Below are 19,141 nucleotides of genomic sequence, written 5' to 3'. Positions count from 1 at the left end.
GTTAGTTGATATGGTCTCCCTAGAAACGGCTTTCATGCTCACGGATCATTTCTTCTCGTGGTGGTCTTGGAACAGTGGCAATATTTGCAGGTACAGAATCCCTACGAGACTTCCAAGATGGGTGAGTTTTAATATAAAGTACGTTCATCACTTCCATGAGAATTTCATTAGAAAATTCATTTGTGGTGGGCTCGTAGATGGCTTTCACCACCCAAGTTTTTCTTGCTTTTGAAAATTCAATTCTGTGACGACGTGTACCCACAGGAGCTCCGGACATGGTGGCTTGCTTGACCACGGCATGCACTCGATTTACATTACGGTTGTGGTCTAGAGCTGCCAGTTGACTCCTGGCCACCATCCCATCAATGAAGTAATGAATACGTTTTTGACGGTATTTTAAACATACACTGTGGTATATTTCTAGCTCCCCAGTGTGGCAGAATTTGCTTATTTGACGCAAATCTTTCAAAAAATTCTTGTTAAGGACAATATCTTTCAAATCATCCAAAGCTGGGGAAAGTGGATGAAGCCATTTTGTATCCTGTAATTTTTCAGGGGTTAATGGTGGGTGGAGACAGGCCTGGTATGGCTCCTCTGTTTCCCACTCATGGACATTTTGTACATGATGGATGACTGATTTCCATTTCTGTACAAGTTGGTCCGGATCATCATTACATGTACGAGAGCACCACCACACATGGTTCTTAATGGGCTGTATCCAGTGCGAAAGAATGGCCCCGTTTTTGGTCTTGGAGGCATTCAAAAGCTTGTTTCCGATGGATTTTGCCATGTGCCAGACATCAAATTGATGCATGATCGATCCATATTTTTCCCGCATTAGCTTCCTAATCGAGACATGGCGATCAGTTGCAATTATCTCAATGTTAATTCCGCTTTGCAGCAAAAACTGAAGTGTTTTTTCAAAGGCAATTTTTTCTAATCCCACTGATGACACTGTAGGCACAAGCTGCTCCACTGAAAAAGCAACAATTTTTTTGCTGTCATGATCCATTAGGGAATAAACACAATATTTGGCAGAGAAGCCTGGGCTGTCCATTTGACCATCCCCTATCAAACAAACTGGTCTATTGCTTATCTCAGAAAGAACGATACTTTGCTCTTTTTTCCATGTGTATTCAATAGCTGGAAATAAATAACGAGTTTGATTTTTAAAAAATGTTGATTTACCAATTGCTTTCAGGTTTAAAATCCTGAAGAACGACATCATTTTTAAAAAGCTGGATCCACTTAGCAAAACTGCAGCAGAAATTAGGAGATTGCCCAATGGCTGCATTCCTTGTTTCGGCTGTGTTTCCCATAATTTAGATTCGTGGCCATTCTCACACTTTACGTGAAAAGAGATCATGCTTCCTATATACAGTTTTTTGTATGCCACAATTGAAGCTTTGCAATTTTTTCGGGCTTGACACGGAATGAGAGCTAACAGTTTTCTAAATGAGCATTCAAACACTATAAACTTCTCCTCTGTTGCATGGTCACTGCAGCCAAAGTATAACGGTTGAAATTCTCTTTCAGTTAGCAACTCTTGGTCACTTAAATCTTCATCCTCCTCTTCCTCACTTTCTGATATTTGAAAAGTTTCATCTGACGTTTCCATTCCTATTGTGGTAGTTGGTTCCGTCACTTGTGAAACCTCCTGTAATGCTTCATTTGATGGTCCTTTTGATGGCTGCTCAGACTCTTCTAAAATTGGAGCCATGCTGTCTTCTATTGGAGATAAAGGTATATCGTGACATTCTTCACCTGAACTTGGATGTTCTCTAAAATGATGTTTTTGGCAGGCATAATCATGATCTACCAGTGCACTGGGAATGGATGCTGTTTTGGTTTTTTTGATTGGAGTAGAGCTCCATATTGGACCACTTTCAAGTTGTGAAGTAGTGTTGACTTCCATTACATTATCTTCATCCTCAGAATTACTGCTGGATTCGCAGGTAAGATTAGATGGGTTGAAAATTGAAATTGTAGCTTCGTGATCCACAGCAAATTCCAGTTTTGTTTTTATATCACATTGCACTTTCCTATGCCTTTTGTTGATATGGGTTTGAGTGTGACTATTTTTTTTGTGTTTCCAATGATCCGTGTTCACAGCAAAGTGTCTTTTCTTTATGATTTCTTCAGTGTTGGTTCCTTTGTCTGAAAATATTTTAGAAGGGACACCCAAATGAGAGGTGCTGGCAAAGGCTCCGGTAGAGAGTTCACATCTCTTTTTTTCCACAATGTGATGTGTTTTATTTTTACGTTTGCCAAAAACAATTTCTGAGCTTTCTGGGACAGGAAGCCTTGGAACGACATTGATTGTCGAACAGAACACTTGTGAACCCACTGCTGTTGTTGTAGTGACATTGGTTGATAATGAGGATGTTGTATATGACACGCTGGTGGTGGAAACAGTCATGTCAGTTACACATGGTGCAATTAGATCAACTTTGGAGAAATAAGCTTTATGGTGATCTACCATTATATTTTCTGAAACATTGGCTGCTTCTGTAAGCTGAGGTCTATATTCAGCAGTGGGAAATATTGTCGGAAGTGCATTAGGCCTTAGGGTACGTCGATCTTCATGGTAAGTATAAGCATCATGTGCAAAATGTAACGAACACATTCTATATATATCATAGATTTTGCCATCATGGACTTTCTTGACCATGGTTTCAAGATCGTCAGCATATTGTCCAGTTTGCATGAGCCACTGCCTTATTTTTTCAGGTTGTCTTGGAAACACATGAAGACTAACGTTGGGATCTCGTTTTCTCCAACTTCTTCTACAACCCTTCACAATGCAGGATGGCATTCTGCAATGTAATAACTAGAATGCAAAAAAAATATATTAGAACCCTATTAATTTATAACCAACTTAAATCCTAATAATTTTGACAATTCATGCAATATATGTCAAGTTTTCTCACCTTCAAATAATCTAGCAATCGATTTTATTTTAGGTGTACTTCAACGGTGTGAGAGACAGAATCTAAAAAAAATGCAGAAATCACATTGTATTATTGTAAAATAATAAGCATTTTATTGCATGAAATACATGTTTATTTGTATTACTATAAGTATTAGATCAAATACTGATTTTCTTCACTCTATGTAGAGAGAGAGAGACACAGAGAAAATAGACGTCAAACAATAGAAAAAACGGAGCAGGTCTCTTGAACAAATTATTGGTGGGTGCCAAAGCACAAATGAACTTCTGGAAAAATTAAAAAGAAGCAATACTCAATGCTTGTTTTTTGTGGTGGAATATTTATTGATGTTTTTTTATGGTGGAATAAAATAAATAGTTTTTTGCACAATGGATTGCGGCTCCGTTTTTTCATACAGATAAGAGAGTGAAGCACAGGCAATTATCCTTTCCCATTTACCTGAAAACTGTCTTCTAGTTCTTTGACGTATTTTCTGAATCAGATGACGGAAAAAACTGTCTGATTCGCCAAATGCACCAACGTGGTGATCACAAACAGCACAAAGGTCTGCAAAAAGTAAAAAACCGTTGGTCTTCATTATGATGGCATGGACTGAGCTTATATCTAGTGGCGGTGGAAGGCTAGTGTCTGACAGAGTGATTCTATGCTTTGTGGGTGAGAACACTTGCTAAACAAGCCTGTAATCAAATACTTATTTCCCCTACTCTATACGGACAGAGACACAGAGAAGAGAGTGCAGCGCAGGCAATATCTGTTATCCTTTCCCATTTACCTGAAAACTGTCTTCAAGTTCTTTGACGTATTTTCTGAATCAGATGACGGAAAAAACTGTCTGAATCGCCAAATGCACCAACGTGGTGAGCACAAAGGTCTGCAAAAAGTAAAAAACGTTGGTCTTGACAGGACAGAACCTAATACTGCGTATTGCAAAAGATAATTCTGTAGAATTCAATATGCTATTATTTATATATATTTTTTATCATCACCGTGTTCTGCAAAAAAAGTAATTACCCTATATACTCGTGTACAAGCCGAGTTTTTCAGCACAAAAAATGTGCTGAAAAACGTCCCCTCGGTTATACATGAGTCAATACTACCAAAAATTTATTAAAAATGGACTAAAAAAATAATAAACTTATATACTCACCCTCCGGTGGCCCCGATGCGCAGTGCTATTCCCCCAATGTCAGCGCGGCTCCTCTTCTGGCTTCCCAGCTGCTCTTCTTATACTAGGCGCCGCCCGGGAAAGAACAATGGCGGCGAACAGCACGCTGAAGCAAGAACAGCAGCCGGGAAGTCAGAAGATGAGCCGCGATGACATCGGGGGAGCAGCGCTGCGCATCGGGGCCACCGGAGGGTTAGTATATAAGTTTATCTTTTTATTCTGGGCTGTGCTGTATACTACTGGGGGCACAGCTGTATACAACTGGGGACAGGCTGGGCAGTGCTGTATACTACTGGGGGCAGGCTGGGCAGTGCTGTATACTACTGGGGGCAGGCTGGGGCAGGCTGTATACTACTGGGGGCAAGCTGTATACTACTGTGGGCAGTGCTGTATATTATAGGGGGCTGGCTGGCTATATACTGGGGGGGTCTGTGACCAATGCATTTCCCACCCTCGGCTTATACTCGAGTCAATAGATTTTCCCAGTTTTTGGTGGTAAAATTAGGGGTCTCAAATTAAACTCGGTCGGCTTATACTCGAGTATAAAAATAATTTTCTACATCATCACACGCCTGTGTTATCTGTATTGTCACTTCTTCATCCTCATAGAATGTAAGCTCTTGTGTCACCCCCTCATCCTCATAGACTGTAAGCTCTTGTGTCACCCCCTCATCCTCATAGACTGTAAGCTCTTGTGTCACCCCTTCATCCTCAGACTGTAATCTCTTGTGTCACCTCCTCATCCTCATAGACTGTAAGCTCTTGTGTCACCCCCTCATCCTCATAGACTGTAAGCTCTTGTGTCACCCCCTCATCCTCATAGACTGTAAGCTCTTGTGTCACCCCCTCATCCTCATAGACTGTAAGCTCTTGTGTCACCCCCTCAACCTCATAGACTGTAAGCTCTTGTGTCACCCCTCATCCTCATAGACTGTAAGCTCTTGTGTCACCTCCTCATGCACATAGACTGTAAGTTCTTGTGTCACCCCCTCATCCTCATAGACTGTAAGCTCTTGTGTCACCCCCTCATCCTCATAGACTGTAAGCTCTTGTGTCACCCCTCATCCTCATAGACTGTAAGCTCTTGTGTCACCTCCTCATGCACATAGACTGTAAGCTCTTGTGTCACCCCCTCATCCTCATAGACTGTAAGCTCTTGTGTCACCCCCTCATCCTCATAGACTGTAAGCTCTTGTGTCACCCCCCCATCCTCATAGACTGTAAGCTCTTGTGTCACCCCCCCCCCATCCTCATAGACTGTAAGCTCTTGTGTCACCCCCCCCCCCGCATCCTCATAGACTGTAAGCTCTTGTGTCATCTCCTCATCCCCATAGACTGTAAGCTCTTGTGTCACCCCCTCATCCTCATAGACTGTAAGCTCTTGTGTCACCCCCCCATCCTCATAGACTGTAAGCTCTTGTGTCATCTCCTCATCCCCATAGACTGTAAGCTCTTGTGTCATCTCCTCATCCTGTTTTTTCATTTTAATTTTTCACTCCACACCTTCAAAAATATATAATTTTTTTATTTTTACACATACAGGGCTGTGATCTGCGTAACAAATTGCACTGCATAGTGATGGTATTTAATATTCCATGCCGTGCACTGTGAAGCGGAAAAAAAATTCGACATGCCGTGAAAATTGTGAAACAGACATTTGAGTCCTTTTCTTGTGGGCTTGGATTTTACGGCTTTCACTGTGTGTCCCAAATGAAATGTCTAATTTATTCTTTTGGTCAGTACGATCACAGGGACACCAAATGTGTTTTATAATGTTTTTATACATTTACAAAAATTAAAACCTGTGGGTGGTGTCATTTTGTGCGACTTTTAATGGCGTTTTCAATGCTACCATTTTTAGGACTGTCCAACCTTTTGATCACTTTTAATTGAATTTTAAAATTTTTCAAAATGTCAAAAAAATTCCGACTTTGGGTGCTATTTTCCGTTACCCCCTAAGATATAAAAAAAACGAGGGGCTCGATGAGGTCCCATGTACCTCCGACTGACCGCTCGTTGCGCCATCAGAGTAATGGAACAGACAGCTGTGCATGACCGGTTTGCTCCAGTCATCTCTATAGAGCTGACAGAGATTTCTGGGCGCTGCGCTCAGCAATCTCCGTCAGCTCCATAGAGATGAATGGAGCAGAACCGTCATGCCCAGACGTCTGCTCCATTACTCTGATGAGCAGTCTGCAAGTAATTGCAATCATTTCAGTGCTTGTATACCAGAAACTGGCATACAAGCACTATATAAATTCCACCATACACTGTGTACCTATAGGGGGGTGGTCATATATGTTATGCCTCATATGTGACCTATGACTATACATGGACCATGCCATAGGGGTGATGGGGTTATGACATTTTGTTTTGGGATGTGTGTGGTCACATATGTAATGGAGAGGATTGTCACATATGAGGTCCATGTCATATGTGACAAAAGAAAAATATTAAATGGACCTCATATCTGTCAATGACCTCCATTACACGGGCCACCCACAGCCCAAGACAAAATTACATAAGGCATATTAGGTATATATACATACCTTAACAAAATAATGTAATTGGCTCTTGTAATATTCTCGTCCAATTCTCAAGCCCAGCAAGCCACTCCGCACCTAAGCAAGCAAGCTGGGCTGTGATTGGACGAGAATACGCGGCAGCGGACGTGCCATGCGCAACCCGGCATTGCGGATTATTAATATTCCGGGCATGCGCAGTGGGCGCATCGAAGCGCTTCCTCTACTGCGCATGCGCCGGACAGATGTCGACTTCCCCGCCCGTCGAGTGACGAGGAGGAGAAGACTCCGCCTATCCGTCCCGGGGGCGGCGACGTGCAGAAGCTAGAGCTGTGGACGTGACGTCAGCGGAAGTGAAGAAAGAAGAAGACGCGATGTCACGTGACCGGCTCCGGACCGAGGGGAACCAGCCACTTCGGGAACGGTAAGTATATTAGAAAGTTAGTTATTACACCCATAGCTTTAGATTAGTCAGGGGAACCTAGGTCCCGGACAACCCCTTTAATATAGTAATCTGTAGTATTAAATACAAGGCAGGGCAGAAGCTTGGGCTGGGAGGTTAATTGTGAATGAAAGCTCTACATGAAATGGGATTTACTGTCAGTTTTCACGTACGAAGGCATTATGAAATTGCATTTATTTTTTTAGTAGGAAGGAATGCACCAGCAATTGTGACATGTGTTGGATAACTATATAGATAGTCTGGGCAGGAAGAAGTGGCTTAACAGATTTTTGCTGTGATCATATGTCTCTTTATTTAATGATACATTGGGGGTCATTTATCTTATCTCTGTTTGTTTGGCTAGTTTTTTCTTTTTTCCGTTTGCTACTTTGGTAATTTATCAATCTCACTTTTTCCTTGCATTAAATGGGTTTTTTTGTTCAGATCTCTTTTAGGACATTTGTTACAAATGTCTCAGAAGGGTCGCTAAAATGTTGCTAGTTTCCTGATGGCGGAACTACACTTACTGATGCACACCTGGAGTGCGCGCCTATGAGGGATCACCCATTCCAATCCACACTTCCTGTCATCTGCGGAAGTGCTGTGATGTGGGAGCCGTGTGGAGCCATGCAAAGAGGAGCCCCAATGAGAGGACCGGGAGGTTGTGGAGCACTTACACTCCGTGCAGAGATGAGTTGGGAAAAGCAGTGCGGAGACGAGAGGTGGAGAGAAGACCATAGAGGAGCAGGAGAGAGCCGTGCAGAGACGACCCGTGCAGAGAGGAGCCATGCAGAACATTAACCCTACAGTGCTAGAACTTCACTGCTTACTTGCTTCTACATTGTAATGACTGCAAGTGACTTGGTTTAATCTGTGGTTAAAATCCCCAAAATCTTTATCAAGTTTATCAAGATAAAATTGCTTGTATTTCATCATGATTTTGATCTTTTAACTTTCATCAAGATTTTGATCTTTTAACTTTTTGAAACCCTAATAAAGATTTTTTAACCACGGATTAAACCAAGTCACTTGCAGCCATCTATCTATTGGGGAGGGGGGGTACTGGCTGTATATACTATCTGCTGCGTGGGAACGGGCTGTGTATACTATCTGCTGCGGGGGAACTGGCTGTATATACTATCTGCTGCGGGGGAACTGGCTGTATATACTATCTGCTGTGTGGGAACTGGCTGTATATACTATCTGCTGCGGGGGAACTGGCTGTATATACTATCTGCTGCGGGGGACCTGGCTGTATATACTATCTGCTGCGAGGTACTGGCTGTATATACTATCTGCTGCGGGGTATTGGCTGTATATACTATCTGATGCGGTGTACTGGGTGTATATACTATCTGCTGCGGGGTACTGGCTGTATATACTATCTGCTGCGAGGTACTGGCTGTATATACTATCTGCTGTGAGGTACTGGCTGCAGCATTTCAATTTTTGCCTCAGGCAGCAAAAAGGCCATAATCAGCCCTGATGGGGATACCAAAGTTTTATATGTTTAAATAAGATTTTAAAAAGTTAAAACCTTTGGTACAAAAAATGTTCTTTATTTTGCCCTATTCTGACACTAATAACTTTTTCATACTGCACTTAGGTGGCATTTTTTGTGAGACAAGTTGAAGTTTTCACTGCTACCACTTTTGAGTATATACGACTTTTTGATCACTTTTTTCAAAATCTTATGAGTTGTAAAATGGTGGAACAAGTGGTGATTTAGACTCTATTTTCCATTACGGGCTGCAGTGCTGGGAACAATGCTGATAAGGGTTACAAGTCCTCCCTATATCACCTAAAATTAGCTGCCAGTGGGGCACTGTACCTTAATTACAGCCATTTTCTGATATGCAAATTAGCTTTTCTGACTCATCTCTGGCAGCCTGAGAGAGAAGAGTCAGAGATACCAGTGAACCACACCCCATTATTCTGACTGACAGCTCTGTGTCTCTTCAAATCCCTGCAATGCCTCCTTGTACGTAGGGACCATCTGCTAATATTCAACTACAGACATATAAACCTCTATGTACAGAAGGGAAATATTGTGTCAATCTTTTTTACACGGTGCCTTGTGTTACATTCATGACATGTGACCAGTGATATCATCGCAGGTCTCTCAGCGATAATAGCAAACTGTACAGCATGTTTGTGATTACAAGAAATTACAGCAGCCTCCATGGAGGATGGAAGGAGTAGATGTCCATGCTGTGACATCATGTGGTCAGATACATGTATGGGGTACAGTATGCTATTGTTAAAGTCTAAAGTACCTGAGATGATGTCACTCTGGTCACATGGCATGAACTGTGACCAGTAAGGAGGCATAAGGCATGGGGAGGATTAGATGGGAGGGGCCGGCTGAGCAGGACACACCCCCCTCTGATGCTAGGTAATATAAGATAAAAGGTGATTCAAGTGATACAATTTTTAGCTAAATGAAGGGCGTCAGTCAGTGAATAGAACTCAATAGGAACCTGTCACTGGCTGTATATGTGCAAATGGGGTGACATGTTCCCTTTAAATGCTATGGTCTGATCGCTCATGCAATATACTGCAATACAACTGTTTGCAATACAATGTGAATATACAGATTTTTTTTTAGAAAAGCCTGCTGCCAGCAGGCTATGATATAAAGTGTTAATTGGCAGCCATATGAGCCTCCCAAAAGCTCCCAGCTGTCGTAACAACCAATCAGCAACCTCTGATGATGTTTGGGGGGTGCTGATTGGCAATAATATGGCTGTGTCTGGGTGAAGATGCTGTTTATGTGAAATGATCAGCTTTGACCATAGGGACCATAGGGAGCATAAAAACGGAAGTATGAAAAAGTTATTAGTGTCAGAGTATAGTGAAACTTAAAAAGAAAAGGTTTTAATTTTTTTAAATCCATTAAAAGCTAATAAAACCAATATAAATTTGGTATATCCATGATTGTACCAACTCAAAAATAAACGGGAGTTGTCATTTGATGTTCACAATAAAATTGTTTAAATTATGATAATTTTTTTCTGGTAATTTTACTGCAATGATGTTATTGTTATGTAATGTCTTATTCTGTTTGTATATGTTCCCAATGAGATTTAAAGCATTGCAGAATATGATGGAGCTATGTAATTAGTGGATCTCTCATTAGATACATTACAAAGTCTTCTTTCTATTTGGAATTCATTGGGATTTGCCACTCTGGTTGATTTCATATGAATCTTCTTTATGTAACTTTGATCTGTTCAAACCCAGATCACCAGAAACCTCTGGTAAGGCAAGAGGTAACATGTGAAATGTTATTAACCAATGTTATCCTTTGCACTATTGTAAAGCAAGCTGGAAGCTGATTGGAGAGTGCTGCCACCTGACCAGAGGAATATAAAAACCCATGGTGGGTGGGAGCACATGGGGTGAGGGTGTAGTCAGCATTTTGAGAAGCAAGTTCGGTGTGCAGCTCCTGCAGAGCTGCCACCCAGACACACTACCAGGAAGCAGAGGTATCTCAGACCAGCTGCCTGACACCTTGGGCAAGTCAGGAAACGAAGCCCCAGAGCAGAGCTCCACCGTCAAGACTCGGCTCCATCCACGAGCCCAACCTGAAATTACTACCAGGCTGTGAGCAACCCTTCCTGTGGACCAGCTATCTCTATCAGCCTTCCAGTCAGCTGAACCTGCTGCTGTTGATGTTAGGATGTTGCCTGCTGTTCCAGTTCAAAACTTACCTCGGCGTGATCCCTGGATCAGGCTGCTTCAACATCACTGGCCCCCAATCCTCCATCACCCAGGGATTCCCATTAACACCTCAATGGTTGCCCCACAGAGAAATCTCCTTCATTAACCTCTCCCTGTACTTTTCTTGTACACACCATCTGCTGGAGACCTGCCAGGCTGTAGGACCATCCTCCGGTCCCAATAACAAGCATCGTGACCAAAGCGTGCCCAAGGCCACATAAGCCAGCCACTCCGGTATTCTGGGCCACGGCTGTCTGCAACCACGAAAGATGAAAGGCTAGGCCCCTGTGGGGGATGTTGCATATGTATATATATATATATATATACATATGCAACAATTCTTTTCTTATTTGTGGGGATCAACTAAAAACCTGAAAATTACATAAGAGGAGACTTGTGGTTTCCCATAAAACATAACAGCAAATCTACTGCTGTCTAAGTGAAAACTATTCAAGACGACCTCCATAAAACCTCTCACATATATAGTATTGGTCTGGTAGGCCAGTCCAATGACATAAGCCACCAGAGACACAAGAAGAGTTATGCAACCCAGTTATGCATAGTCAGAAGTAACAAGACAATGGGGCTTATTTAATAAGGGTCGAGTATCACACTTTAGTCGGACTGTTCTCTGGTTACGGGATTTGCACAGCTTTGACAGAAATAGGGGGGGTGCAGTTGGATGATCCAACTGATTCGGACTGAGCGCAGGATTTAAGATTCAAATTTTGTCGCAAAGCAATGCACTTACATGCACCACAATGAAGAAGGTGAACTCCATCGGACCTGAGCGGGGAAGAGAAAGATACAGTATATTCGGTGCATGATCTTAGTGAATCACGGCAAAGTGCATTATACATGGATTTTTGACAAGATAGATAGAGGCCAAATGGGGTACCACACGTCAAAAAACATTACATATATACCAAGAAAAAGGGACGTGTTATAGGTACTGATACTATACACAATAGAGGTGACAATACAGTATCTTTATTAATATTCACATAAATATAAACCAATTGTGTATGCCACAACCAATTAAAAACAATTAAAAAGCACTATCCAGTGCTGAGTCTCAATATAGACAAATCCAAAAAGTGTAGAACGGGGGGGTTTTTAAAAAAAAACCCGTTGCCTTAAATCATAACACCAAAATTTTTTAAAAACACTAGAAAATTATACATTCATAGTGTACTAGACAAAAAAAAATTTTTATTAAAGAAATACAAATTTAAAAACAGAGAGTGCCAAGTAATTACAGGGTCATAAATCAGTTGAAATGGTAAAAACTGGTATGTGCGACATGATATCAGTCAAAGCCTGAGTAGAGATCACATAAAAGGAGAAACTCTATACCTCATATGGAGCTAGTATAATTACCTAAACCAGTAAGGAGGTACAAGCTGTACACCCCGACACGTGTTTCGCAGTTAGCTTTCTCAAGGGGAGTGTCTAGAGTAGGACTGGGTAAGCTTATATATGGGTGTGCACCAATAGGAAGATACAGCAATCAAAATAGGATTGGATACTCATGTATACCTGCAATATGCAGGCGGCGTGGAGAGAGGGCTGGACGACAGGGGACCGCGAGATGTCACAACATATCCCAGGAGTCCGAGATATCGCGATATCTCGGACATGGCTGTGTGAGTGTGTTGCGCATGCGCAATACCTCCGCCAAGCGACAGACTGAGGGAAATTAGGTGCAGCGCATGCGCAGTACCTCCGCAAAGCGGTGGACTGAAGAAATTGGGCGCAGCCACAGTATGGATACAAAGGGATAACAGGTAAGTATATGGTCAATACCAGAAAAAGAGGTCCCAAACACAGAGAATCCCCTCCAGGACAAAGACAAATGAAAAAATATCATCGCAAACAGTAGCCACTCCAATACCGAGGGCACAAACAGATGAGGGCTTACAGAATACATCAACCTTCCAAATTGTCAATTTATCCTCACACCAGCTTACTGACGCAGAAAAGTCTGTACTGCAGAAGGGTCTAACCTTTTCTCCAATGCATAAAATGAACAAGTTCGAAATAATAAAGGACTTATATTTGTTCTGCAGACAATTAACTTTCAGAATTCTCTACCAACAACCCACGTTGATTGGAATTCTCACTGAAAATGACCGACGTATCTTCAATGACCTGCTAGATCTCTTACAGGAGAACGAAGGACCTTCAGGTGAGCCTGATTCTACCAAATTTCCAAATCGGTTACCATCCCAATCTACTCCCTCCCTCAACATTTGTCCAGCAATAAATGTCTTTTTCCATACAGTGATCAAGGAAATACAAGACCTCAAAATCGACAATAACCGAGGCAGGAACATCATCCCACAGGAACAAGAAGCAATCAGAAACCTCAGCAACAACAAGACATTTATTATTAGAGAGGCGGACAAGGGCGGTAACGTAGTGTTGTGGTATTTAGAAGAGTATATGAAAGAAGCCAAAAGACAACTTAACAACAGGCAATTTTATTATGCATTACCAACAGATCCAACAGACACATTCAAAAGGAAAATAGACCGTCTGATCTCCACAGCAGTGGAACATGGAATCATTACAAAAAAAGAGGCCAAGTATCTTCAGGTGGACAAACCAGTCACACCAACCTTTTATCTCGTCCCTAAGATCCACAAGTCCCTGGAATCACCACCAGGTAGGCCCATAGTGGCAGGTATAGGGGGACTGTGTGAGAGAATATGTATTTATCTAGACTTTTTCTTGCAGTCCATCATCACCAACCTAGATTCCTATGTCAGAGACTCTATGCACCTTATCGAGCAGTTGGAACAGTTGGAAGCCAATCCAGGTCTCCTTTTGGTGACTATGGATGTAGAGTCTCTCTATACCATCATAGCACATGACATTGGCCTAACAGCGGTGGCATATTTTCTGGACAGACAATCCAATTCAAATCAACTTCATGACTCCTTCATCCTAGAACTCCTCAGTTTTGCCTTGGGCCACAACTATCTTCGACAAGGTATATTACAGGCAAATATCTGGAACGGCCACGGGCGTGCGGTGTGCCCCCTCCTACGCAAACCTCTTCTTAGGTTGGTGGGAGGAGACACAGGTGCGCCTCATGCCCCGTTTCTGCATGCATGTCATCAAATGGTATCGCTATATAGACGATATTGTGTTCCTCTGGCAGGGTACGGAAGAGACATGTATGGAGTTCATTTCAGAACTAAATGACAACAACTTGAACATTAAATTGATCCCACAAATCTCAGAGAATACAGTAGAATTTTTGGACCTAGGACTCAGTATGGATGAGAATAAAATCAAAACATCTCTATACCGCAAACCAACAGCCACAAATAGTGTCCTACATTATGACAGCTTCCACCCCAGACATCTCAAGAAGGCAATACCTTACGGTCAATTTCTAAGATTGAAAAGAAATTGCAGTGATGACTGTGATTATAGGACACATACGGCTGATCTTACAGCACGACTTAAGGCATGAGGATACCCCAAAAAAGTTATTTCCAGAGCCTTTATGCGAGCCAAAAGGCAAAATCGAGAGGAATGTTGGTCCCAAGGAGCAAAATGAAATCTGATAATCAGGTAAGAATGATAGCCACCTACAATAATCAATGGTCGAGTGAGCCGAAATTGGAGAGATTCATAAAAAAACGCCCCACACTGATAGCAAGGAGAGCAAAGAACCTTAAAGACCAACTTACCTCAAGTCATTTTGTACGGCCCAGCTCAGGAACAGGAGGACACCGTATCAAGGGTACGTACTCCTGTGGAGAGTGCAATATATGTCAATTCATAATTAACGAAGATGCTTTTATCAATCCCTTGAACAACAAGCAGTACAAACTCAGAGAATATACTAATTGCAAAACTCAAAATGTGGTATATGCTATCCGATGCCCCTGTTGCAAAATATATGTCGAGCAAACAACTCAACAGTCCCCACAGGGCATTAATGAAGAATTACTATTTACCGGTTTCTACAGGTAAGTGTTCTATGACATTCTAGTTTGGTTCCTTTCCACTTCTACCGTTTTATTATATCCCTTTCTTTTCCCCATGACCATTTTATCCCTTATTTATATTCAGTATACCTAGGGCATATTCCATTTGTATTTTTTCACTTTTTGGGATTATTTACCCACCTGTTTTTCCTTCAACACATTTTTTTGTCACTAACTTTTTCTGTCACTAATTTTGTGTGTTTTTCTCACGTTTTTTCACAGGACTTCACGTCATAATATTTGGACACAACATTATGCAGTACGTACTGCTTTAAGCAACACGGCGGAACAGATCACAGGATGCGTAGCACTTATTCATCACTAGTTGCTCCACCAGCACAGATATTCAAGATAGACATCAAAAGCTCAAGCACGTCTACACTCACCACAGACAGACGATCCTGGTCAGTCTCCAGCACAAATGTCACATGGAAAACTAACGTTTAAATAAGAAGAAGCATGCAGGGTTTCTGAATAAGGAATCAGGTCATCGGGAAATTGGACTTATGGAGCTTCCTCTTTAAAAGAACTGATTTTCATTCCTTACCAACAATTACCCATTGCAGTGATCCACTGCACCTTCCACATCCTCAGTAATAACAAGCTCATCAATAATTATTATTTATCTTTTGTAAATTTATCCAATATTTAGCTTAAATTCCAGCCCACTGTTTGTACCAGACTTACCTGTCACAGTTCCCTGGCCCCGTCTCTGATGCAAACAGCGAGTGGGGAGGCTGGGCGTGTGCTTGGCCGTGACGTTGCATGGCCGGCCCAAGTTGGAGGTTGGAGGATTGGGCCGGTCATGTGACCTCGCGGCGGGCTCATGCACAGACCCCACGCTCGGATTCCAACATCATTCCGATCAAGCTCCACACAGGTGAGCGAGCAGCACCTTTTTGTATATAATGGGACCACATTGGGTCTAGAGCCACATACCCCTGAGGAAGCCACCAGGCTCAGTGGCGGAACGCGTGGGGAGCCAGCCCCATCTACCCTACACTCAGTGATATCTTTTCATTGTCTTTGCCTTACATGTGTATGGTATATCCACCCTGTGCATTACTCATATTGCTATATCATATCTTGCTCAAATTATATATCTCTTAGTTATGCACTGGTCATTTTGATTATATAGGGTAGTGGGGATAGCAACTATACTGTCCTCTTACACGTTAGCACGGTGTGTAATCTGACATGTAGCTAAACCTCCCTGTCCTCTTAAGAAAAGACTGTAGAAAACTGTAAATCTTCTCTTTATTGATAGCAGACAGGAAAAGGTGAAACTATAGGATGAATAACAGTGATATTCAGAATACATCAAATGATATGGTGCATGGAATACAAAATCTGTCATTCACAACAACATGAGGTAATACATCACTCATACTAAAGCTACAAACATGTCAGCATATACATGGATAATGTGCTCACCAACTATGCTGGAACAGGCTGTTTGTAATGAACTTGAGGTACAAACAAGTTATGTGAAGTGGCTCCTCACACTGACAGACATGAGGAAAGATGGCTGCTGTTATTACAGACTACAGTAATAAGCAATCCCACAATGCTTCAGGAGATTTCCCATAGTGCATTGAAAACTACAAACTAGGAAATGTGCTAAACCACCAGTAGATGGCGCTGTTACCAGCCTTACACTGCAGACGGAAACCTAAGCAGCTAGATTTCTGCAGAGGACAGAATACTCCCCGCTTGACGTCGGCCGACGTCACTATTATGTTCATTGGGTGAAAACAGTAGAACGAGTTCTCCTACTGGTCTTAGGAACAATTTTGTCTCACTCTGTTTCCGTATTTTAACTTCAACCTTCCGTACATTTCCATCTTTACTTGGGAATGCCTTGGTAATGAGACCTAACGGCCACTCATTTCTTCTTGACTGGCAATCTTTCATGAGCACCACATCACCAGGCTGGAGGTTAGGCTTCATGGTTTGCCACTTTCTCCTTGGTTGAAGGGTGGGAATGTATTGTTTTCCCCACTTGTCCCAGAAAGTATTGGAGAGACTCTGAACTTGTCTCCATTGATTTCTGTAAAGGTCTTTATCATCGAATTCTGCAGGTGGGGTGCAAACAGTGCCCATTTTCTGTGTAAGAAGTATGGCTGGGGTAAGCACGGTTGGGTCGTCAGGATCATTGGATATCGGAGTCAACGGTCTTGCATTTTGGTGCCTTGTCCGCTCATGGTAGACAAGGAGAGTAGCTATATGATGCTGTCCGGGAACTATAACAGGATGCTTCTCTGCAAAATCCATTTTGACTTCCTTAATACGTCCTCGTATTCTTAACAATCCATCATCATCGATGACTGGGTCAAGTTTCCTCAGAACACCGTCTTTAGGTACTGGTCTTTGACTGATTACACAGTCGATTTCTTTGGCATAGGTCTCAAGCTGTACTGCCCGGATCTGACCTGGCTTCTTCGGGTGATACACTCCAAACATGGGTAGGTACCAGCGCTCTTCAGAATCCAGAAGTTTAGGTGCTAACTCTGCATGAACGTTCTGGAATATCTTCTCCATGAAGGCAAAGAAGTGATCCCTCATCTCTGGTTTCCTTTGTAGGTTCTGTCTTAGAGAGACAAATCGTTTGTAAACTTGTTCTCTGTTGTTGGGCAACCGATGTCTCTGAGGCCTAAATGGTAGAGGTGTAATCCAGCTCTTTGTTTCGTTCTGCACCATTCCTTGTTCCATTATGTCTATGGACAGTCTGTCTTCAAATGACATTCCCATACAATTGTCTTCCTTTGTCTTGTGGAAAACAATGCACCCTAGATGATCTTGGTTTCCATCCCAGATGCAGTTGTCTTAGGCAGTGCCATCAAAGGTACTAGGTGATGAAGTGTTGTGTGGCAGATCTTTTATGAAGAACTGATTTTCGCATGGCTGGAGGAGAGATGGACGTCCACTCTCAAGTGTACTAGTAAGCATGCTGTTGACTGTAGTTGGCCTGTGTACACCTCCTAAACATACCTCTCCAACTATGACCCATCCTAGGTCGAGTCTCTGAGCATACGGGGCATTTTGAGGGCCATTGATCTGTTGCCTAACCTTGTGGACTTGTAGGATATCTCTTCCAAGGAGCAAGACTATCTGAGCCTCTTGATCAAGATTAGGGATCAGGTGTTCTATACACTTCAGATGGGGTTGGTTTGCAGCTACTTCTGGTGTAGGTATCTCGGGCCTGTTGTCAGGAATCTGGTTACACTCCAGTATTGTTGGTAAGGGCAGACACACTTGACCATTTATAGACTCAACTACGTAGCCACTTGCTCTTCTTCCGGCTGTCTCTACGGTACCGGCACAAGTTTTCAGAGAGTAAGGGGCACTGGGGCCTCTGATGTTAAAGCTATCAAAGAAGGCAGACTTGGCTAATGACTTGTTACTTTGGTCGTCAAGAATAGCATATACCTTGATGGCTTTGTTTGGTTCGTTGGCTGGGTAAATTCTTACTAGGGAGATTTTGGAGCATGACCTGCCTCCTATGAAATCTCTACAAACCTCTGTGCAGTTTGTGGTTACTTCTGAAGAATCAGGATTTGTATCTTTCAACTCCCCGCTATGCACTTGGGTGTGGGGCGAAGTCCTCGATGGTGGTCCTGGGTGTAGGGCTGTGTTATACTCTGTGCTATCGCATTCAGTACACTTTGGGCTGACCTCACAATTCCTGGCAAAGTGTAGTGTTGAAGAGCAGCATTTGAAGCAGATGTTATGTTCCTTAAGGAAGGCCTTGCGGTCCTCTAATGACTTTTCCCTGAAGGTTCTGCACTTAAGTAGGGAATGTGGCTTCCTGTGTATAGGGCACTGTCTGCTTGGGTCCTTGACTCTATCTCCTCCTTGATGGGTGCTGACCTCTTCATGGGCTGAACCTGTGGAGGAAACGTTAATTTTGTGCACCTCCACCATATCCCTGCGAGGTTTACTAACCAGGGTGGTGGCATATGACAATGTGAAATCAAAGCTAGGATCATTTCTAATTCTAGCTTGTTCAGAGACAAAATCTACAAATACATTAAATGGAGGAAATTGTACATTGTAAGTCTTTTTATATTGAGACTCAATAATGAGCCACTTTTCTTGCAGGTTTTAGGGGAGTTTCTGCACTATGGGGTTCACACCTTTAGCAGTGTCAAGATATGTCAATGCCACCAGATCCCCTTGTACCTTTGCAACACACAACTCCATTAACAAGTCACTTAACTCCCTAAGCTTTGCATAGCCTTTGTTTGCTATTTTAGGAAAGTCCTCAATTCTCTTGAACAAGGCATTTTCTATGACTTTTGGTGAGCCATACCATTCATCTAGTCTATCCCAAA

At 42.4% G+C, this 19,141-nt stretch overlaps 2 protein-coding genes and 1 long non-coding RNA gene across 4 annotated transcripts in view; 1 reads left to right on the top strand and 2 right to left on the bottom strand.

Annotated features, from left to right (window-relative positions):
- The window catches only part of LOC140125675 (uncharacterized), a 65,915-nt gene extending 49,584 nt beyond the window's left edge, over positions 1–16,331 (bottom strand). Inside the window, exons 1-2 of the long non-coding RNA XR_011854684.1 lie at positions 16,242–16,331; positions 14,508–14,570 (exon numbers count right to left, since the gene is read on the bottom strand). This is a non-coding gene — a long non-coding RNA (uncharacterized lncRNA). The remainder of the gene's footprint in view (positions 1–14,507; positions 14,571–16,241) is intronic.
- Positions 20–3,784, bottom strand: LOC140127476 (uncharacterized). 2 transcript variants are annotated; one of them, XM_072148225.1, is made up of 4 exons: positions 3,724–3,784; positions 3,390–3,497; positions 2,931–2,992; positions 20–2,830 (listed from the first exon to the last, which is right to left on the bottom strand). In XM_072148225.1, the coding sequence occupies exon 4, from the start codon at positions 2,813–2,815 to the stop codon at positions 20–22; it is 2,796 nt and encodes a 931-aa protein (XP_072004326.1). In that variant the 5' UTR covers positions 2,816–2,830; positions 2,931–2,992; positions 3,390–3,497; positions 3,724–3,784. The 2 variants fall into 2 exon arrangements, with proteins under 2 accessions (XP_072004326.1, XP_072004327.1); XM_072148226.1 differs by lacking the exon at positions 3,724–3,784 and having other exon boundaries at positions 3,390–3,499.
- LOC140125841 (uncharacterized) lies at positions 7,013–14,287 on the top strand. The gene is made up of 5 exons (XM_072144716.1): positions 7,013–7,062; positions 12,873–12,991; positions 13,088–13,471; positions 13,543–13,607; positions 13,970–14,287. The coding sequence occupies exons 1-5, from the start codon at positions 7,013–7,015 to the stop codon at positions 14,285–14,287; spliced, it is 936 nt and encodes a 311-aa protein (XP_072000817.1).
- Positions 16,332–19,141: the final 2,810 nt, after the last annotated feature.

This window comes from Engystomops pustulosus, chromosome 4 (genome assembly GCF_040894005.1).
Source record: "Engystomops pustulosus chromosome 4, aEngPut4.maternal, whole genome shotgun sequence".
NCBI classification, from domain to species: Eukaryota; Metazoa; Chordata; class Amphibia; order Anura; family Leptodactylidae; genus Engystomops; species Engystomops pustulosus.
This window is presented reverse-complemented; position numbering and strand designations above follow the sequence as displayed.